This window comes from Gekko japonicus, unplaced genomic scaffold, assembly GCF_001447785.1.
Source record: "Gekko japonicus isolate JY-2015 unplaced genomic scaffold, Gekko_japonicus_V1.1 scaffold1995, whole genome shotgun sequence".
NCBI lineage: Eukaryota > Metazoa > Chordata > Lepidosauria > Squamata > Gekkonidae > Gekko > Gekko japonicus.
The window spans coordinates 222,712-245,561 of record NW_015160279.1 but is presented as its reverse complement, the minus strand read 5'-3'; the positions used below and the strand labels follow the sequence as shown (position 1 = coordinate 245,561).

At 46.5% G+C, this 22,850-nt stretch overlaps 1 protein-coding gene across 3 annotated transcripts; it reads left to right on the top strand.

Annotated features, from left to right (window-relative positions):
- The first annotated feature begins 3,151 nt into the window (after positions 1-3,151).
- On the top strand, positions 3,152-22,580 carry ENOPH1 (enolase-phosphatase 1). Of its 3 annotated transcripts, none has more exons than XM_015415333.1 (6): positions 3,152-3,487; positions 11,120-11,221; positions 13,717-13,919; positions 17,179-17,311; positions 20,717-20,840; positions 22,111-22,580. In XM_015415333.1, exons 3-6 carry the CDS (start codon positions 13,735-13,737, stop codon positions 22,248-22,250), a joined length of 582 nt encoding a protein of 193 aa, XP_015270819.1. In that variant the 5' UTR covers positions 3,152-3,487; positions 11,120-11,221; positions 13,717-13,734; the 3' UTR covers positions 22,251-22,580. The 3 variants fall into 3 exon arrangements, with proteins under 3 accessions (XP_015270819.1, XP_015270804.1, XP_015270811.1); XM_015415318.1 differs by lacking the exon at positions 3,152-3,487 and adding an exon at positions 3,776-4,019; XM_015415325.1 differs by lacking the exon at positions 3,152-3,487 and adding an exon at positions 4,075-4,368.
- The last annotated feature ends 270 nt before the right edge of the window (positions 22,581-22,850 follow it).

Sequence of the window (22,850 nt, the reverse complement as noted above, 5' to 3'; positions counted from 1 at the left end):
CTTCCTCGGGAGGTGGTGGGCTCTCCTTCTTTGGAGGTTTTCAAACAGAGGCTAGGTGGCCATCGGACAGCAATGCTGATTCTTTGAACTTAGACAGATCATGAGAGGGAGGGCAGGAAGGGTTGCCTCAGTGCTTAGTTCTTGCGGCCCTTTCTTACATGCCTAGGGAAATGCCAGTTGCCACTTTGGGGTCAGGAAGCAATTGTTCTCCAGGCCAATTTGGCCACGGATCCTGGAGGGGGGGGCATCTTCTGGACATAGAGCAGGGGTCACCGGGTGTGTGTGGGGGGGGGAGGTATTTGTGAATCTCCTGCATTGTGCAGGGGGTTGGACTAGAGGTCCCTTCCAATTCTGTGATTCTATTATTCCAAATGAAAGTGTCCAATACTGAATAGCGACTACCTGCTTCCTATCCAACCTTACAGGAAAAAATACATATAATCCCACCATCAAAAAAAAAAAAACTGCCCTGCAACAAAAAGCTAGAAACTTAAAAAAAGAAAAGAAAAGAAAGCTAGGAATTCGGAGGAATCAGTAGATTGTGGTAATAGACTGCCGTCTAAAGGGTCCCCATTGGGAAGGAAGGCAGGTAAATAAATGAAGTAAATACATATTGCACTTTAGCAATTACTTTTTAAAGCCTTCAAAAAGCCCTCTGGGGGTGTGGTGCAGGGAACTGCAAAGAATATGGCCGCTGATGAAGGAAAGGTGCATGCAGAGCTCCCATGTGGACATCCCACAGGTTTTAAAAAGAAGGTACCAAGGATAGGAAAAGCCTGAAAGGTGGACAAATAAGGCTACGGTCACACACACTAAACAATCCACTGTCAGTGCACTTTCCAACTGGATTTTACTGTGGTGGAATATTCTTGCATCCCTTAGGGGGATGGAGAAGGAAGGAAAGAAGAAGGGGGGGGAAATAACAGATGTTCTTGGGAATATTGTTAAGGTAATGGTTCTGAAAGTGTGGTTAAGAGAAAGAAATGTAGGATCAAATATTTAGAAGTCACATCCCTAAGTCACAGTCTAGCCCTGTTCACCTGTGCAGTGAACGCACCTACAGCAGCAGTGAGTCACAAAGAGTACAGCTTCACACAACTAATAATTATTGCACAAGGTCAATCAGGTTATTGGCTGGACCTGGATCCAGGGCCCGAGTCGGGTTTCATGTCTGCTGCCTCCCCGCCCTCTGATCGCCCCAAGGATAATTAATTCATGAATATTAGTCAGTGCAACAAAACACAGTGACGGCCAGAAGTGCAGAAGGAAGGCTTTGATAGTTTAACAATGCTGTCCTAAACAGAGCTGGTGATGGTGGAAAGTGCCACAGCTGACTTATGGCAACCCTGTGGGGTTTTCAAAGCAAGAGACATTCAGAGGTGGGTTGGCCATTGCCTGCCTCCGCATCACGGCCCTGGTATTCTGTGGAGGCCTCCCATCCAAATACCAGCCAGGTCCAACCCTAGTTAACTTCTGAGATCTGATAAGCTTGGGCTAGCCCGGTCAGGGTAAATAGTTACACTCTTAACTTCAGTGAGCTAAGAAGAGGTTAATTCTGTTTAACAGGGCACTGTCTGGGAGGATAGTAGTCAGGGAGAATAGTAGTTAGCTACTAACAGTGACAGTTAAAGAGAGCCTCCACTTTCAGAGACAGCGTACTTTTGCATATCAGACCCTGGGCTGAGTGCCGAAGAATAGATGCTTTCGAATTATGGTGCTGGAGAAGACTCTTGAGAGTCCCCTGGACTGCAAGGAGATCAGAACAGTCAATCCTAAAAGAAATCAACCCTGACTGTTCTCTGGAAGGCCAGATACTGAAGCTCAAATACTTTGGCCACCAAATGAGAAGGGAGCACTCACTGGAGAAGACCCTGATGCTGGGAAAGCTTGAAGGTCAAAGAAGGGGACGGCAAAGGATGAGATGGTTAGACAGTGTTATCAATGCAACGAGCATGAAATTAAGCAACTCCGGAGGATGACAAAAGAGAGGAGGGCCTGGCGTGATGTGGTCCATGGGTCGCGAAGAGTCGGACTCAACTGTGCAACTGAACAACAACAACAACAACCCTGGGCTGCACCATATCACACTGAAGGCTGGCAAGATCAAGAAAGCTTAAGATCTGGACCTGGAAAAATCTGCTTTTTTCCTCCTTCATTTAATTTTTTTTTTTTTTGTAACATCTGGCCTAATGACCAGCTCTGATGAACTTGAGAGCTTGCAGCGTTTTGTGTTATTTCGGTTGGCCCCAATAAAAGATAGCACATGGATCTTGTTTCTTCTTCTGGTTAGTGTTGGAGTCTGGATGGAACATCGCTGTGGCCCAGGTAGAGTTGCCAACCTCCAGGTGGGGGCTGGATTCCCATGGAATTTCTACATTTCCTCTGAAAATAGGACACTCGAACTGAAACTGAATGTTGAAATAGCAATTTTTGCACTTTACCATGGTTGGTTGCCAGATATTTGTTTGAATGTCTTTGCAAACTTGTATTGGAACTTTAAGTCCTAGTATTGCATAAGTATTAAAAACTTTAAAATGTTGCATAACCTGCCTGTATTAATTATAATATGATATGAGTAGATGATTAGTAAGTTTTCACGGCATAGTATATATATTTGGTAGCTTATTTCCGTCATCCTCTCTTTATTCTTTTTTAACTTCCAGGTGGGAGTTGGAGATCTCCCAGAATTATAACTCATCTCCAGACCAGAGCTTCGTTCCCTTGTGGGAAAAAACCAAAAACCAAAAAACGGCTGCTTTGGCGGGCGGATTCTCTGGCATCTCATCCCTGCGGAGTTTTCTCCTCTCCCCTAACTCCACTCCAACCCAGGGATGGCAATCCTAAACCTCTTCTTTTCTCCCCCTGGAGGGGAGAAAAACGAAAACTGTTTAGGGGAGGCAGATCTTCCAATTTCACACGTAAACGCTCTGCCTCAAGAGATGCGGGCCACACGCAGACAACGGCCAGCTATTAGTTTTGTCGCATCCGCCATATCGAGTTAATAAATTTAGTGCTTTCTCCAATAACCGCCCACTGCCACTGCCCTGCCTACGAATCGCTCCAGGAAAAGGACGTTCCCTTTACCGCATTCTCCCCTCCCTCGATCCCACGAAGCAGAAGGGGGAAAATGGCCGTCCGAGGCTTCCTTTCCACGCAACGTCTTCGTTTGTGCGGCGTGCATGAGCGATTCAAGCGCAGCCAAGAAGAAACGTTTTGAACAATACGGGCCACAGCCATTTCCGCTTGCCAAAACTATGCGTGACGCGTAGACAAAGTGAAGCTTCGTTGTATTTCAGAAATGGCAAACTGCGCCTCTACGTTGCAGAGGAGAGGCGCCGCTCTGCAGCCTTCCGGCGACTTCCCAACCCATGCATTTTTAAATTTTTTTTGCTTTTTACTTCTCTATGGACCGTTATTGCACGTTGCAGGCGCATCATCCTAAAAAAAGACGGCTATCCACACAAACCACGGGGATGAGAAAGGAAAGGTTAGCAATCTAAAGCTGCAATCTCACACATGCCGACTCGCGAGCAAGCGCCATGGTGAAAGCACTGCCCCGCACGCACGTAGTAAAAATCGGCCTGCAGCTGAGCCTTCGTTCTAGACTTCGCCTGCGTGCAAAGAGCACAGGAATCGCTTCCCTGTTTTGGAAAGGGTAGCTCTCCCCCTCCCCCCCCCGTCCATTAGCACTGCCCGGCCTCCTCCCCCATTTCCCACCCGCCAATCGGGTCCCGGGTTCCGGATGCTGCGGCCAGCTCTCTTCCACCCACGTGGCTCCCTCGCCTCCACGCCTTCCTACGGAGAGGGAGGTTGCGCGCTCGGCGACTCGTCTTGGGGGAACCGCTGCTGGGAGCGCGAAGGTTGCCTTTGGTGCGCGCCCCCGCCTCTGCTCGCGCGTCTTTGTGTGTGCCGCAGCCTCCAGTCCTGGGGCGGACATGGTGGGGTTCACCGTCCCCGCAGAAGTCAGCGTCATCCTGTTAGACATCGAAGGCACGACGACCCCGATCGCGTTTGTCAAGGTGTGGTCTTGGGGGCGGGGAGGGGGCGGGGGAAGATCGCGAGTGTTTCGGGTCGGGGCTGAGGCTGCTGCGCGCTTCCTCGCGTGCGGCAGCCCCAGCGGGATTCCGAACGGATTGGGTCAACGCATGTGCACAGGATTGGGCTGAGTCGCCAACAATCTGCTTTTCTAGGCGGAGGCTGATGCAGCGGGTGCAGGCTGGTTTGCGAAAGCTTAGTCCCCGAATCCGTCTGAAAATGCACTCGACTCCAGCTTGGGCGCCGTTATTTTATCACCAGCTGTCGTGAGCCTGATCTCGTTTAATCGGATGCCGGGAGTCGAACTCAGGATAGCTGATGCTGCAATAAAAGGTGGTTGGCTTTAAGAAGCCGCAAGACTCTGGTTTGTTTGTCCTGCAACGCAGGGACGGGCCTCTGACGTTGAACTGCCTTATTCTTTTAACATGTCGATGGACTTGGCTGTTTTGTGTTTTTGCAGACAGTTGCGCTTTTCTTGAACATCTCCCTGCATTTAGCATCAGCGTTCTGACAAGCCTGAAGGCTAGGGTTGATTCGTTCCTTTAGAAAGACGGCAGTGGCAAACCCTTGCTCTTCTGTTTTGTATTGATGAAATGTGAACTGGCGCTGACAGCATCTGTAACGGTATATGACTTAACATCACGTAAGGCTCCAAAGTGTTTAAATTCATAAATTGTTCACCATCAAGCATGCTTCTTATTATTAAACATACTGTTGATTATTTAATACATGCATAAAATACAATTGATACGTAGATAGACTGGCAATTAGAAGAGAACACTACAATCCCAGAAAAGACTTCGCAATTCCAATGGTCTGAAAAATAATTTCTAAATGTCCATAAAGCAAGTCAATCCAGTCCTTCAGACTTAAGGCAAACAATGAGCTGTAGTCGTAAATCTACAGCTCATTCAGTCCATTGGAATTGTGAAGTCTTTTCTGGGATTGTAGAGTTTTCTTCAAATTGCCAGTCTATCTATGTATCAGTTGTATTTTGACGGTGAACAATTTATGAATGTAAACTATTTGGAGCCTTATGTGATGTTAGGTCATATATGATTCATACTAATTCATCTATTGCCTTAAATGGCTGTTAGCATCTTTAATGGGGCTGACTTCTGGTGGGAACCAGTATTATGTGCAGCCCTTGTTTGGTGGTGGAAAGTGCAGTCAAGTCATATCCAAGTTATGGCGACCCCATGGTGTTTTCAAGGCAAGTGACATTCCAAGGTATTTGCCGTTGCCTACCCCTGCATAGTGACCCTGGACTTCCTTGGTGGTCTCCTAACCAAGTACTAACCAGGGCCGATCCTGCTTAGCTTCCGAGAGCTGATGAGACTGGGCTAAGGTAACTTCAGTGGGACTCCCCCCCCCCCTTTTAAGATTGTCACTCTTTCTCTTCCATGTAATTGTGCTGTCTGTCATTATTTTACAATGCAAAGCTATAGAATGCTGCTTTTGTGAAAACAAAATTTACTACTTTGTGTTTTGGTCTTGGGAGAATGCAGAATTGAATGTGGTGGAAGAAGCTTCATCAGTATGCATTGATTTCTTGGTATCAGGATATCCAGTTCTCATCTGTGGGTACTTAAATCCGGAGATTGGGGACATGGACAGACAAGACAGATCTACAAACCTGAATCAAGAAGACCCAGGTTCCCATAAAAAATCTGAAGTCTAAAAAAACAAAAAAAGACCTTCAGATGGTGAAAGTTGATGTCATTGGCCTGGCACCTTGAGGTAGTTTGCTGAGGATAAAATGGGGATAGCTGTATGGTTTACATTCTGGGGGGAAGGGTGGGATACAAAAATATGAACTGTCTGTTTACATTTCCCCTGACCAAGATGGCCCAGCCTAGCCCGATCTCAGAAGTTAAGCAGGGTCAGCCCTGGCTAGGATTTGGATGGGAGACTGCAGAGGAAGCCAATGGCAAACCACCTCTGTTTCCTCTTGCCTTGCAAACCCTAGGGGAGGGATTGCCATAAGTCGTCTGCAACTTGACAGTCCTTTGCACACATGTACAATTTGCATTTCCTGTGGCTAGGTTGCAGCTAGGAGATGTTGTGTTTCCCGCTTGGTATAGTGGTTAAGTGCGTGGACTCTAATCTGGGAGAACCGGGTTTGATTCCCCACTCCTCCACTTGCATCTGGCTGGATGACCTTGGGGAAGCCGTAGTTCTGATAAGAGCTGTTCTTGAAAAAGAGCAGTTTCTGTCAAGAGCTCTCTGAGCCCCACCTACCTCACAGGGTGTCTGTTGTGGGGAGAGGAAGGGAAAGGAGTTTGTAAGCCACTCTGAGACACCTTTGGGTAGCGAAGGGCGGGGTATAAATCCAATCTCTTCTTCTTCTTTTACCTCACAGGGTGTCTGTTGTGGGGAGGGGAAGGGAAAGGAGTTTGTAAGCCGCTCTGAGACACCTTTGGGTAGTGAAGGGCGGCGTATAAATCCAATCTCCTTCTTCTTTAAAGTGGTGGTGTCAAAAAAGAGCCACAGCTTCAGCAGCCAGACCCTCTGGGATTTCCTGGCTATTCCACACACAATGCCATACAATAATTTCAATTTCCCTTTAAAGTGCACAGGGCCGCTACTGTTTCTCTAGCCCCAGTTCTTTTGCCTACCTTCCTATCCTGCCCGCCTTGGGGCAAAGCTGGAGTTCTGGTATAGCAGATAGTGGACAGGATTGGTGAAGGGATATGTTGCAGGAGAAGCAACAGCTAAGTTGTCTCCTATGGATTTGCAACTTCGAGAGATGGTGCGGTGTAGCGGTTAGATCTGAGAGAACCCAGTTTATATCCGGTCTCTCTACTGTGACGTTTATTCTGCTCTGGTTAGACCTCACCTAGACTATTGTGTTCAGTTTTGGACACCACAATTTAAGAAGGATATAGATAAGCTGGAACATGTCCAGAGAAGGGCAGTGAAGATGGTGAGGGGTCTGGAGACCAAGTTCTATGAGGAAAGGTTGAAGGAGCTGGGTATGTTTAGCCTGGAGAGGAGACGACGGAGAGGTGATATGATAACCAACTTCAAGTACTTGAACGGCTGTCATGTAGAGGATGGTAAGGAGTTGTTTTCTGTTGCCCCAGAAGGTTGGACCAGAACCAACTGGTTGAAATTAAATCAGAAGAGTTTTCGGCTAAACATTAGAAAGAACTTCCTGACAGAGTGGTTCCTCAGTGGAACAGGCTTCCTCAGGAGGTGGTGGGCTCTCCTGTGGAGGTTTTCAAACAGAGGCTAGATGGCCGTATGACAGCAATGCTGATTATGTGGAGGGCAGGAAGGATTGCATCAGTGTTTAGTTCTTATGGCCCTTTCTTACAAGCCCAGGGAAATGCTGATTCCCACTTTGGGGTCAGGAAGCAATTTTTCTCCAGGCCACTTTGGCTGGAGATCCTGGTGGGGTTTTTTGGTCATTTTCTGGGTGTGTGGGGTGTGGAGGAGGAGGTATTTATGAATTTCCTGCATTGTGCAGGGGTTGGACCAATGTTCCCTCTAAGCTGTTGAGTCCTGTGAGCAAAACATTCTACTTTGTGAGCTACTGGCATTAAAGTTATGAGCAAGCGATTTGGCTACTGCATCAATCAATTTGCTCTGGAGCCCTCCTTCCTGAGCTATGACAAAAATGTGTGAGTTGGAGGCTAAAAAACTGTGAGCTGACTCACACTAACTCAGCTTAGAAGGGAATATTGGATTGGACTAGATGACCCTGGAGGTCCCTTCCAACTCTTTGATTCTGTGCTTGCTGGATGACAGTGGGGCCAGCTGCTGTCTCTCAGCCTAACCTACTTCACAGGGTAGTTGTGAGGATAAAAGGGAGCTGAACAGAAGCATAGATACCATCCTGAGATCCTTGGAGAAGGGGTGGGGAAGAAACATACTAAACAGAAGGTAATATTTCCCTTAATTTTTTTTTCTTTTGCATTCCTTCTATGGAAATCGAGCAAGTTTGTTCAGGATTTTATACACCGGCCTGTCACATCAGGTATCTGGAAAACCAGGTCACATTTTGTGCCTCAGGCTTCCCACTTTATTGTGGTGTACTCGTGTCCTACTTTGCCTTTGCACGCAACCAGCATCGGTGTGTCCGGAGGAACATTTGGAAGCGTAGTGTGTATCTTTGACCCTTGCCTGGTCAAAATGGATGACTGGAATGACCTTCCATCTTCAGTCTCATAAGATAACCTCTTAAATGTTTTCAAGCTAGTGCCTCAGTTTAAACTTGTGGCTCCAAAACATCTTTTCAAGGGAAACGCACATTAAAATTTCAAATACACAACACTCAGCCTTTCGGTACAAGCTCTGTTGAAGTGGGTGGCTAGAACATGTATGTTGTACTACGTACAAAAGGCTGCTAAGATTGTAGTATTCCATAATCATGGCTATCACTATCTCCACAGGCGATTGCCGCATGCTGAGAAGTTTAATCAAGCCAGCAGTAAGAACATAAGGCAAGCCCTGCTGGATCAGACCAGTGGTCCATCTAGTCCAGCATCCTGTCTCACACAGTGGCCAACCAGCTCCTCTGGAGGGCCAGCAACAGAGCAGTAAATGCGCAGGTCTTCCTAAATGAGAGATGTGCAGCAGGAGTTTAAGAGCATTAGGTATGAGTTGAGAAAACTGGTTCAGGTGTCAGCTCCAAATGTCAACTCAGCCATTGATTCATGTCTCTCTCAGCTAAATTCTGGCTCCGGTCACATGGAGCATTTGCCCCGCTGAAGGCATGGTACTCTGGCGGATTTTCCGGGCACGATCTCACCGGAACATTTGGAAGGTGTAGCACTTCCGTGGCCAACCCGCAGCAAGCCGCTGAAGCCACATAGTTAAAAGCTACCAAGATCGACCTACCAGCAAATGGTTTGCCACGGGCTGCCTCCGGGCTCCTGTGGTGTGATCGCGCCGGTGTCCTCTTTGCTGTGCGTGCCGACGGTGGAAGCCCCGCGTGCCGCCGTCAAGTCTGATTGCCTAATCGTGCATCAGATTGCGACGGCGCAAAGAGCCATGCCTCCCCCCGCATTTTCTGGCCTGTGTGACCGGGGCCTCTGAAGATCAAGAGAAGACCCACACTTTGTTGGATATCATTCTATTGTAATCCTTGACCTGAATTTTCCTGGCAGACAGTGTGAAGGATTATGCTAGCATAATATCCAGAAGTGAGTGGATCCTTCCCAGGAGTCTGCTGTGTCTGACGAAGAGAGCTGTGACTCTTGAAAGCTTACGCCCTTTTTAGTCTCTAAGGTGCAACTGGACTTGAAACTAACTATTCTACTGGAGATCAACATGGCCGCCCTCTGAAACTTCCTTGTGTGAGAAGAATTGTTTTGAGTTGATTGTAAAGCAACAATAGCCAACTCCTGAAGGTCTCCTTCAGTTAATACCTTCTTCCTGGATCGTGTACTCAGATCTCAGCTGTGACAAGCTTTTTTGTTCTCTGTTTAAATTGACAGTGCCTGGTATAGATGTGCTTTAATCTGGAACCTTTTCTGATCCTCTGTGGTAGCAGGTATATGAGCCTCTTGTTCGCCAGTTCTGCATTCAGTGGTGCATATGATGGAAAGACCACTTGAAAGTCACCACTGGAAAGCTTTGTCTTTGCCGATATTGCTGTATTGGTGATACCAGAAATTGCAGAAAATTGGGGGGGGGGGGGAATAGAAGAAACTAATCTGTTGTGTGTTTTTGAACGCTGAATTGGATTTTGGGTGACATACCACACCACCAATGAAGAACACTACGGCCGGTTCCACACTAGTGGAATGTAGTTTTATGACCATCGTTTCCACCTGTAGATTTTAGTTGTAGTAGGGTTTTCAGACAACTCCATGATCTATTTATTGTTTTTCCATTCCTCTCTTCGTTATAGTCCCTTTTTTCCTACATACAGCTGCTTTGTTGTGATTCTTTTTTAAAAAACTTTTGTTTGGACTACCAGCACAATCTCTGTCGGACGTGAACTGTCTATATCCTACTATCTTACCATGTTCTTGGAGCAGTGTCTGTTTTGGTGCCTGTTACAAAGCATGTTGGAAAGCTGCCCACTTCTCTCTCTGTATTTGTGAAGTGCCGTCAAGTTGCCTATGAATTAATGTCCTCCAAAACATCCTACTGTTTGTTAACAGCCTTGCTCATGTCTTCCAAACTGAGGTCCCTTGTGGCTTCCTTGACTGAGTCCATCCATCTCGTGTTGGGTCTTTCTCTGTTCCTTCTGCCTTATACTTTGCTCTAGCCTGATTGTCTTTTCCAGTGACTTTTGTCTTCTTGTAATGTGATGAAACTACAGTGGCTTCAGTTTAGTCGTTTTTAGCTTCCTGGGCAAGTTCAGGCTGATTTGATCCCACTTAGAAACCACTTTTTTGTCTTTTGGTGGTAGACTTTTGCCAGAGCTTTTCCAAAGCACTTGAGATGAATGCCCCGCCTCCATCTGTCAAAATCTTCTTGGGAGCACCTTCTTCTTGTCTTTTCCATTGACTCTTGTCTTCACATAATGTGACCAAAGTATGATAGCCCCAAATTATTTTTTTAGGTTCTAGAAAGAGTTCAGGCTTGATTTATCTAGAACTCTCTTGCTTGTCTTTTTGGTGGTCCACGGTATCCATAAAACCCTCCTCCAGACCACCTTTCCAATGAATCCACTTCTTTCCTGTCAACTTTCTTCATTGTCCAATTTTCACACCTATGTATAGTAATGGGAGAAACTATGGTAAGAATTACCTTGATCTTGGTCACCAGTGACACATCCTTACACTTAAGCCTACTTCTAGAGAAGCCTAAAGCATTTCCCCTTGACATGCTGCCTTTCCACAGGCAGTTTTTAACTGTTCAGACATACAGTTCTCCCCTACCTGGGTTCTGAAACCAAAGAAGGGTGTACCAGATGGCATTTCTTGAAGGTGCTGTTTTGATACATCACTGTTGTTTAAGACTTCAAAATATCCCCCTGTATACCTGTTTTGAGATTTTGCTGTGAGCACCATCTCTGGGTATATAATTTCTTTTTCAGTCCTCAGTGTGCCAGAAGACATCTGGGCTAGTAAAAAAAATACTGGTCGCCTATCAACTGTTGTGTTTGTGTTTTGTGTATTCCTAGGACATCTTGTTTCCTTACGTCAAAGACAACATCAAGGATTACTTGCGAAAACATTGGGAAGACGAGGAGTGTCAACAGGACGTCGGCCTTCTGAGGAAACAGGTAGGGTACTTGATACCTTTTTCTTTTTCCACTGTCTGTTTAAAAAACCCTCTATGTCGGGGATGTCAAACATGCGGCCCAGGGGCCAAATCAGGCCTCCGGAGGACTTCCATCAGGCCTGCAGAATTGGCCATCTCCTGCTTCAAGTTCTGCTGCTGCATTATGGCTTGCTTCGCCAGACACTCTTAATCACTCAGCCATTTCATGTTTTAACCTGGGTCCTAGACTCAGAACTCTGAGCATGAGATTTCTATGGTGAATGTCAATACATCAAAAGCAGGTTGGCAGCTTACAGAGCTAATGTTTTAAGCATGTTTTTATTGTAAGTAAAAAAACACCAACACTTTGTGTTTGTGTCCTTTATAAAGTTTATATCTCCGCTACCTGGCGTTACATTTTATGACACACGTGTACAGTGTTCCCTCTAAGCTGAGTTAATGTGAGCTAGCTCACAGGTTTTTAGCCTCCAGCTCACACATTGTTGTCGTAGCTCAAGAAGGAGGGCTCCAGAGCAAACTAATTTATGCTGTAGCCAAATCGCTCACTCACAAATGTAATGTAAGTAGCTCACACAGTCGAATTTTTGCTCACAAGATGCCACAGCTTAGAGGGAACATTGCACGTGTCCTGGTCCGACAAGGTCTCATTTATGTCGGATCCAGCCCTCGTAACAAATGAGTTCGACACCCTTGCTCTGTGCGTTTACAGCCCTGCCCTGGATGGCCCAGGCTAACCCAGTCTTGTCAGATCTCAGAAGCTAAGCAGGGTCGGCTCCGGTTAGTACTTGGATGGGAGACCACCAAGGAAGCCCAAGGTCACAACACAGAGGCAGGCCATGGCAAAACCGCCTCGGATCTGAAGAAATGAGCAGCGACTCGCAAAAGCTCATCCCCTGCCACAAATGTTGCTAGTCTTTAAGGTGCTGCTGGACTCTTGCACTTTTGTACTGCTGCAGACAAACTAACAGGGCGACCCATCTTGGTCGTTTGGAAGAATAAAAAGGCAGCAGGGTACAAAATCCAGAGACTTCCCTGTCCCACCACCAGAGGTCAGTTTCAGGCCATGGTTAGTGTTAGACTAGTACTGGGGTGGCCAATCTTGCTTAACGTAAGAGCCACACAGAATAAACATCAGATGTTTGAGAGCCACATGACATGAACAAATATCACAGAGATGTTTTTTATTGAAAAATATGCAAATTTGCTTTTTATTAACATTAAATGAGACTGCCAAAAATGAGACTGCCAATAAAAATAAAAGGGGTAAAAATAGATATTGATGATATTCATTTGTCCAATGATATTTGTAGGCTGGGGTGGGGGGGCTTTGAGAATGCATTTAAAGTTGCTTTCTGGCTGAGGAAGGGAAGACCGATTGGGGAGGCATGCCTCTCCTTCGCTTCCCCAATTGCTCTGCTGGGAGCCACACAATGTGTGAAAGAGCCGCATGTGGCTCCCGAGCCGCAGTTTGGCAACCTCTGGACTAGTACGTGAGAAAGTCCTGGTTCAAATCCCCACTCATTTGGCGAGGAGACTAACCACTGTCTCTCAGCGTAGCTCAGCTCACAGGTTTGTTATCAGCATAAAACATTCAGGGGGGAAGGTCTACATACAGCACCCTTGATCTCTGATAAAGGGGAGCGTTGACTCTTGAAAGCTTATACTGCAAAAATCTTGTTGGTGTCTAAGGTGGATTCGAATCTAGCTGTTCTGCAGAGCAACATGGCTACCCCGTTAAACTATGTAAAATTACCCTGAGCTTTTTGGAGGAAGGTCAGAATAAGACAAAGTTTGGCATTGGCTTAAGACCTTTTTCTCCTGCCAACCTAGCAGTTCGAAAGCAAGAAATTGCAAGTAGATAAACAGGTGCCACTTCGGTGGGAAGGTAACAGCGTTCCGTGCGCCTTGGGGTTTAGTCATGCCGGCCACATGACCACGGAAACGTCTTTGGACAGCGCTGGCTCTTCGGCTTTGAAACGGAGATGAGCACCGCAACCCTAGAGTCGGACTCGACTGGCTTTCGAGCAAGGGAACCTTTACCTTTAAGACCTTTTTAGTGCCATCAAGTTGCAGGTGACTTACAGCTACCCTTCACGGGGCTTTCCAAGCAAGAGACGTTCAGAGGTGGTTTGCCATTGCCTGCCTCTGCATAGCAACCCAGGATTCCTTGGTGGTTTCCCATCCAAGTACTGACCGACCCTGCTTAGCTTCTGAGATCTGATGAGATCAGGCTAGCTTGGGCTATCTATCCCGGTCAAGGCTTCAAGGGACTAGAGAATTTGCATTTTCCTTTGTTTCCCATGATTTAAGGCTAGTGTCTGAGTATTTTGATCACGGCCAGAATAACCATGATTGGAAAAACACACTAAGCTTCTCTGTTTGTTAGAATTTTTTTTTCAAAGGTTGCATTGCATAGAATAAGATGTAACAGCCCTTTGAAGGAAACTGCCGCTGGTATTGTGTTACATTCTGTTCTCTCCATTCCCTACTTCACAGGCTGAAGAGGATTCTCACATGGATGGGGTTGTGCCTATCCCACTGGAAACCAGGGACGGGGAAGAAGAGATCGAGCGTGTTATCCAGGCGGTTGTAGACAGCGTTCAATGGCAGATGTCTTCAGACAGAAAGACCACAGCCTTAAAACAGCTCCAGGGGCACATATGGAGAGCGGCCTATGAAAACGGTTGTGTGAAAGGAGAGTGAGTAGCCAGTTTGTTGAACTCCTGTATATAATCCTGAAGGCCCATATATGTTTGTATATGTATGTATATACGTGTGCATATATCTATATATATCTATATCTATATAGATATATATATGGAGCTGCGGTGGCTCAAGTGGTTAAGACGCTGAACTGCAGGCTGTGGAAGGTCAGTAGTTCAGCAGTTCGAGACCTGAGTGTGCCGCATGACGGAGTGAGCTCCCGTCTCTAGTTCCAGCTCCTGCCAACCTAGCAGTTCGAAAGCAAGACATTGCAAGTAGATAAATAGGTACCACTTTGGTGGGAAGGTAACAGCGTTCTGTGCTCCTTGGTGTTTAGTCATGCCGGCCACATGACCACGGAAACGTCTTCGGACAGTGCTGGCTCTTCGGCTTTGAAACGGAGATGAGCACCGCAACCCTAGAGTCGGATTCGACTGGCTTTCGAGCAAGGGAACCTTTACCTTTACCTTTATATCTATATATAGATAGATACACAATTTCCACATATATATATTACTGTCCACACATATACATTTAGGGCAAAATTACATCGTATGTTGACAACATATTTGTTTGAACACGGGAAGCTGCCTGATACTGAATCAGACTTTTTTGTCCGTCAGGATCAGTATTGTGCTCTCAGATTGGCAGGAGTTCTCCAGGTTCTCTGGCAGAGGTCTTTCACATCACCAACTGCCTAGTCCTTTTAACTGGAGATGCCAAGGATCGGGTGAAGAAAAAGAACAGGGTGGGGGGTGAGTGTCAGCCTGCAAAATGGAATCAAGAACCTTGAAGGTAAGTAAGAAGTCAAGTAAGGGGCCAGTAGTTTAAAAATATAGAATAATTATAAATAAAAATGCATGTATTTATTGCAGAGACTTTTAAAAACATATAAGGGCCTGAATCAAGCGTTATAACATAATAAAAGTGACATATGCATAAGAGGAAACATTTATGACCTAACACATTTCAGCCCAATAGGGCCTTCCTCAGAGGTCGAATATTAAGAAGAAGAAGATATTGGATTTATATCTTGCCCTACACTATCTGAAGGAGTCTCAGAGTGGCTTACAATCTACTTTCCCTCCCCACAGGTGGGGCTGAGAGAGCTCTTTGGAGAACTGCTTGTGAGAGAGCAGCTCTGAGAGAACTTGTAACTCACCCAAGGTCATATCAGCAGCTGCATGTGGAGGAGTGGGGAATCAAACCCAGTTATTCCAGATTAGAGTCCATACTCCTAACCACTACTACCCCAAACTGGTTCTCCTTACCACTACACCGAACTGTAAAAGGTACATATAGGCTCCTGTTACAATCAAAAAGTTAACAAATTGACATAGGGCCAAAAAAAAGGAATTTTCCAATGTGGAATCAAATGACACAAGAAAAATATTATTTGTGAGCCCTCCTTGAAACTAGCCTTGTGTCAATTACAGATGCATACAAGCTGAGTAATGTTGCATGCGTATGCCTTCCAGTCTTGGTCCAGAAAGTAGGGCTTGTATGTATCTGTAATTGACACAAGGCTAGTTTCAAGGATGCCTCACAAATAATACTTTTCTTGTTCCGTTTGATTCCATATTGGAAAAATCCTTTCGTGCCTTTTGATTGTAACAGAAGCCTATATGTACCTTTTAATGTTTTACCTCTAAGGAAGGCCCTATTGGGCCAAAACGCATTAGGTCCTAAATGTTTCCTCTTGTGTATATGTCACTTTATCATGTTATAAGGCTTGCTTTGGGTCCTTAAATGCTTTTTTTTTAAGTCTTTGCAATAAATACATGTACTTTTATTCATAATTATTCCATATTTAAGTTTTAACCATTGGCCCTTATTTGTTTTCTTACTTACCTTCAAGGTTCTTGATGCCAAGGATCAAACCTGGGACCTTCTGCATGCAAAGCAGAGGCTCTTCCACTGAGCCACAGCCCTTCCCCCACGAATGTAACAAAGCTTGCTTCAGACACCAGCCCCTTGAATTTGCTTTGCAGGAACTGAAGTCGCGGTGGCTCAGTGGTTAAGATGGTGAACTGCAGACTGGAAGGCCTGTAGTTCAGCAGTTCGAGACCCGAGTGCCGCGTGACAGAGTGAGCTCCCGTCTCTGGCCCCAGCTCCCGCCAGCCTAGCAGTTCGAAAGCAAGAAATTGCAAGTAGCTAAATAGGTACCACTTCGGTGGGAAGGAAACAGTGTTTTGTGTACCTCGGCAGCTAGTCATGCTGGCCACATAACCACGGAAACGTATTCGGATAGCGCTGGCTCTTCGGCTTGGAAACGGAGATGAGCACCGCACCCTAGAGTCAAATTCGACTGGCTTTTGAGCATGGGAAACTTTTACCTTTACCTGAAGTCAAGGGGATTGACTTGAAGATGTGTATCTTCATTGATTTATTTGCTTCACTTATACTCCACCTTGCTACCCCATGGGGACTCAAAGTGACTTATGTCATTCTCTCTTGTATTTTATCCTCACAACAACCCCGTGAGGTAGGCTAGATTGAGAGTGTGTGACTGGCCCAAGATCACCCAGCAAGTTTCTATGGCAGAGTGGGGATTTGAACCTGGGTCTCTCAATTCCAGTCTGACTCTCTAACCACCAGACTACACTGGCCCACTGGATTATGCTTGAAATATGGGGATGGAGGGGTGGGGCGGAAGGATTTTCAAGGGAGAAATGGCAGGGGAAGGTATTTCACATTTCCTGCATGTCGCTTTCCCTCTGCCGTTTGCCCCCCCGGTGTGCTTATTTCTAGTTCTGGTGCACAGTTGAGTGGGGAGATAAGAGCCAGAGAGCTAGGGTGGGAGGGGAATAGTTGTGGAAGAACATGGCAGACACTCTCCCCCATTCTCCCTGGAAAATGAGCCCATGCCAATGTATTCTTAGTTGGGAGCTGGTGTTCCCAAACTTTGGTCTTAATGCTCACTGCAGAACTTTCTGCGACGAGTATTGTGGCTACATAAGAACACAAGAGAAGCCATGTTGGATCAGGACAATGGCTTCTCTAGTCCAACATTCTGTGTCACATGTTGGCCAAAACCCAGGTGCCATTAGGAGGTCCAGCAGTGGGGCCAGAACTCCAGAAGCCCTCCCATTGTTGCCCCCCCAAGCACCAAATACTGGAATGAATTCAGGAAACTCCTAGTAGAGCAAAGATTCTAATAGAGCAAATTCAAATAGAGTAAAGATTCAAGTGGGTTTTCAGTCAGAATTCGAGGGATGTTGCTTTCTGCTGACCTGTCATGGTGTTCTGTTACAGGTTGTTTGAGGACGTGGTGCCAGCCATTCGGAAGTGGAGAGAAAGAGGAATGAAGATTTACGTTTATTCCTCTGGGAGCGTGGAGGCACAAAAGCTCTTGTTTGAACACTCGACCGAAGGTGATATTTTAGAAGTAGGTAGAGCATTGATTTTCTTTCCTGCCACTCTCTCTTCAAAATGACAGTGGTTGTCACCTCTCAGGCATATAATAATAATAATAATAATTCAATTTATTAATCGCTCAATCCTTTCAGAGCTGCTGGCTCTGAGCGATTTACAGTTACACATTCACAGGGGACTAACAATGATTCATAGGGGTAAGGGAGGACAACACATATAAATCTTTAAATCGCACACGTTTGCGGCCGAGGGGGATTTTGTTTCAGCTGTAGACTAGACATGGTCCAGACGGTATTTTTCCTTCGGCTTGGCTTGATGACGGGGAGTTGCACTCTTAAAGCAAGGCTGTGTGGTGTTCATTCACCCAGGCCAAGGCTTAGATAATCTCCAAGTGTTGTTCAAGGGCACGTGTCGTAGCTCTCCACAGTTCTAGTACTGTGTCTGGAAAGCGTTGGGGTTCAATAGATGGAAGAGTGTGTTGGTTTGACTAAGGCAGGGCGTAAACATTTGGGACAGAAAGAGGTCTTTCCAAGTCACCATGATTCTATAGGTTGAGATTATTCATCAGTATCGATAGCATTTTGTAAATTTATTATGCTTTCCTTTCTCTGGAGAACTCTGTGTAGCTTATACTTTTTTCAGGGCTAGAGCAGGTATGACGTAGAGGGGAACCTTGGATCTGCTCTGTAGCTAAGCAGTCACAAGGATCCCCTTGCCTCTGCAATAATAAGCATTCAGTTCCGCGATAATAAGGATTCCGTTCCATCAAGTCACATCTGACTTCTGGCACCCCCTCGTGTGGTTTTCAAGGCAAGAGGCAGTCAGAGGTGGCCTGCCATTGCCTGCCTCAGCATAGTAGCCCTGGACTTCCTTGGGAGTCTCCCATCCAAGTTCTCACCGGGGCCGATCCCGTTTAGGTTTCTGAGATCCGAGGAGGTTGACCTACCTTGGGTGATTCAGGCGGCTCTGTGCATGTCCCCTGTTGGAGATGCACCCAGTTTGGTGAGCCAGGTTGGTGTCGTGCTTAAGTGCGCGGACTCTAATCTGGGAGAACTGGGTTTGATTCCCCCACTCCTCCACTTGCAGCTGCTGGATGACCTTAGGCAAGCCATCATTCTGTCCAGAGCTGTTGTTGAAAGAGCAGTTCTCAGAGCTCTCTCGGCCCCACCTACCTCACAGGGTGTCTGTTATGGGGAGGGGAAGGGAAAAGGAGTTTGTAAGCCGCTCTGAGACTCCCGAGTGAAGGGTGGGATATAAATCCACTCTCTTCTTTTTCTACCCTCCCCCCCCACACACACGTAGTGGAGCGAAGTGCCCTCAAGTCACAGCTGACTTCTGGTGACCCTGTATGGTGTTCAAGGCAAGAGACAAACAGAGGTGGTTTGCCATGGCCTGCCTCTGCAGAGTCTTCCTTGGTGGCCTCCCATCCAAGAACTAACCTGGTTGGGTTCCAAGCTCAAGCTAGCCTGGACCATCTCTCTGCTTTAAGCTCTGAGCAGAGAGAGGACGGTCATAGCATTGCATGCCTTTCTTTTTCCTCTGGGGGTGTTAACAGGAGGAGACCTAACCCCCCCCCCACACACATGCTTGGTCATGGCCCTGAGTCAGAATGTCAGCTGCAGCTTAATAGCTTCTTTTGGCTACTCATTTTTATATCTGGATCCTCAACATTAAGTCTGTTTTGACCCTCAGGCAGCTTATCAAGTCAGGCTTCACAGTACAGTGTTGCCATGTGCCGCCATACCATTCTCCAGAGGGCCAGTGTGGTTTCGTGGTCAAGAGTGGCAGACTCTTAATCTGGAGAACTGGATTTGATTCCCCATTGCTTCACGTGAAGCCTGCTGGGTGACCTTGGGCCAGTCACCATTCTCTCAGAACTCTTTCAGCCCCACCTATCTCACAGGGTGTCTGTTGTGGGGAGAGGAAGGGAAGGTGATTGTAAGCCGCTTTGAGACACATGAGACCTGCTGGGTGACCTTGGGCCATTCCCAGTTCTCTCAGAGCTCTCAGCCTCACCTACCTCACAAGGTGCTTGTTGTGGGGAGGGGAAGGGAAGGTGATTGTAGTCTGCTTTGAGACTCCTTAAGGTAGAGACAAGCAGGGCATAAAAACCTACTCCTTTTCTTCATTCTCTGAGAGTGCACAATTCTGGTAGCTGGACGGGGGGAAGTGCAAAGATTTCCGTCCACTGACCCTCAGAAGCATTGTTCTCATGTTATGGAACAGCCTCCCCAAGGAGGTACACCTGGCCTCCACACTTTTGATCTTTAGGAGGCAGCCAAAGACTGGTTTTATTTCAGACTGTGTTTGATTAAAGCCTCTTAACCACTTGAGCTGCAGTGGCTCAAGTGGTTAAAACGCTGAACTGCAGGCTGTGGAAGGTCGGTAGTTCAGCAGTTCGAGACCCGAGTGTGCCGCATGACGGCGTGAGCTCCCGTCTCTAGTTCCAGCTCCTGCCAACCTAGCAGTTCGAAAGCAAGAAATTGCAAGTAGATAAATAGGTACCCCTTCGGTGGGAAGGTGACAGCGTTCCGTGCGCCTTGGTGTTTAGTCATGCCGGCCACATGACCACGGAAACGTCTTCGGACAGTGCTGGCTCTTCGGCTTGGAAACAGAGATGAGCACTGCAGTCCTAGAGTCGGATTCGACTGGCTTTCGAGCAAGGGAACCTTTACCTTTACCTTTGATTAAAGCATTCCAAATTGCAATTTAAAAATGTTTTGATTTTATGTACTTCCATGTACTTTGTTTTATGTATTTTATTTCTGTTTTTTTAAGTCACCTTGAGGCAGCTAAAAAAAATGTTTAAATCTCGTGGTGAATGCATGAACAACCTGTATGTACGTGCATACACCTCTTTGTAAAAAAGAACATAAGAAGAGCTCTGCTAGATCAAGCCACTGGTCCATCTAGTCCAGCATCCTGTCTCACGCAGCGGCCAACCAGTTCCTCTGGACAGCCAACAACAGGGTATAGAGGCCGAGGCCTTCCCCTGATGGTGCTTCCTAGCACTGGGATTCAGCGGTTGACTGCCTGTGATTGTGGAGGTTGCCTTTAGTCACCACAGCTTAGTAGCCACTGTTAGGTCGCTTCATGAAAGACAGATCTAAGGCGTGTTCACTTTACAGAAGAGATCAGAGACCAGTATCTGCAGAAACATGAGGTTTCAATTACATATTTGGCTGTACAGGCATTGAATGTAACATGAGAATCACTCAGCGCAGGTGTAAGGGGAAATGATGTGTACATGATTTGTATGTGCATTCACTGGAACTTGCACACAGGACTAGAACGTTGCTGAGTCCCTTTGGGGGAGCCCCTGCTGCGGTCTACTCTTCTTCATGTTCAGAATTTTGCTCCTTCCTACGAGCAGATCTTGACTCTTGCTCTCTTCTTCTTTCCTATGGAAACCTTATAGCTCTTCAACGGCCACTTTGACACCAAAATTGGCTCCAAAGTTGACAGCGAGAGTTACCAGCGGATTGCCACAAGCATTGGGTGTTCTCCGAACAACATCCTGTTCTTGACAGATGTCACTCGAGGTAGGATGGCTGTTCGTCTCCCCATCGTCCTTATTTCAGGTGTCCCTGGAGGTGAACTTCAAAGGAATGGGAGTCAGGAAAGACCTTCCTCTCTGCCCCACTGGAGGAGAATGGCAGGATCCTGTACAGGTGTCCCTGGGTCAGCCTGGCAGTACTGCTTGCATATTTCAGCTTTGGTCCGTTCAGTAATGTTTCTGTCTCTTTCTGAGCAAGGGAAAATAGGGCAAACCCCTCCAGGCTGTCTGGCACCAGCCGGAGACAGGTGAATCCACATGTAGTGTAGGGAACTGAGACACTTATATAAACACTCCTTATCTGTTGTGGTCAGAGTTCAGTGTACCCTGTGTTTAAAACTCAAGCTAACTCAAGTTCTGCATCAAGAAATGCTGAATTTCCCAGTGTGTGTAAATGAAGTCAATGTCTACCAACCCCCCCCCCCCATCCCAACTTTAAACTTTACTTTTACTTTAATGATACTGCTGTTACAGCCAATTCGGCTCTGAACAGTGTCCCACTAAGACTTTTAACGATTTCTGTAAAAACTAACTTAATATCTCTTATTTTGGCATAATCTAGCAATATTCATTGTTTTGCATACTGTATTCTGATAGATATGGTGAGAAGCTAAGAGTGTGGTACAGACCTCATTTGGAACTGCGAGGTGGCAAGTGAACGTCATGCTTAATTCTCCCCCACATTAAAGACAATTTCCCTGCCCATAGCCTTCTCCCTGAGGTTCCAGTTTGCTGAGTTAGAACGCTCTTCCCAACATGCAAAATGTGCAGGGAGGTTTTTGAGAGGGTTATTGAAACCTGTGATTTCCCCCCCCCCTTCTGCAGTCTGAAGTGGAACAGTCCTAGGCACCTGACCTGGATGGCCCAGGCTTGCCAGATCTCGTCAGATCTCAGAAGCTAAGCAGGGTTGGGCCTGGCTAATATTTGGACGGGAGACCTCCACAGAATACCAGGGTTGTGATGCAGAGGCAGGCAATGGCAAACCACCTCTGTTCATCTCTTGCCTTGAAAACTCCACTGGGGTTGCCCATAATTCAGCTGGGAGTGACGTGCCGACACTCTGTACCATGTGATTTATCTGTATGTGTAGATTGCCCCCTCCCCAATGTGGCAATGAACCTCATATTGGCAGTTGGGACAGATGACAACTCTGGAGCAATGGACTAGGTTTCTCGCGGCTCACTGACTGGGCAGAAGGATGGGACAAAAATGTTACAAATAGATTGACTAGCCATGGGTCTTTTCTCCCCCCTCAGAGGCTGACGCTGCAGAAGAAGTCGACGTTCATGTAGCAGTCGTCATTCGGCCAGGCAACGCTGGGCTGACAGATGATGAGAAATCTTATTACAGACTTATAACGTCTTTCGACGAACTGTTCCTGCCATCGTCCACTTAAGACGCAAAATTGCCCAGGGAATGAAAGCAAACAACTAGCCGGCCGTCACCTGATGAAATTTTCCTGTATAATTTATGGTAGTTTTGTTGGTGATTTTGAAAGAAAGCATGTCGGATCGCTGGATGCCAAGAAACTAAAGTTGGCGTGATTGGCATGTCAGAGTGGCACTCATGAAGCCCTTTGGTTGCGACGTTCTGCACACACGCCCCCTTGGTATGACCGTTTCCATGGGGCTCCATTGGAGAATCTCTTGGTGGATTGTGACCAGGATGTGACTGTCACATTTCCATAACTTTGGAAGCCTCTCCTACAAATAAAAATATCTTAAGATCTGTCCTTTCCTTTTGGTGTGTTTTTTGTTTGTTTGTTCAGTAGGTTAAAAACAATCCCGACTGAGGGGTCAATTTTTTGAAAATATTGCAAACCTCAACTAGCTGTGCAGATGGTTTGAGAGGGAAAGGGAGTAAGGGCAAGAAGTGGAAAGTGAATGGCATGCAGTCCACAATTGTCAGCACGTTTGAGGTTTTCTAGATAGTGATGCTTCTAAATAATTCTTTAGCTAGCATACCCAGTGGGGTCAGTTGCATTTTCCACATAAAG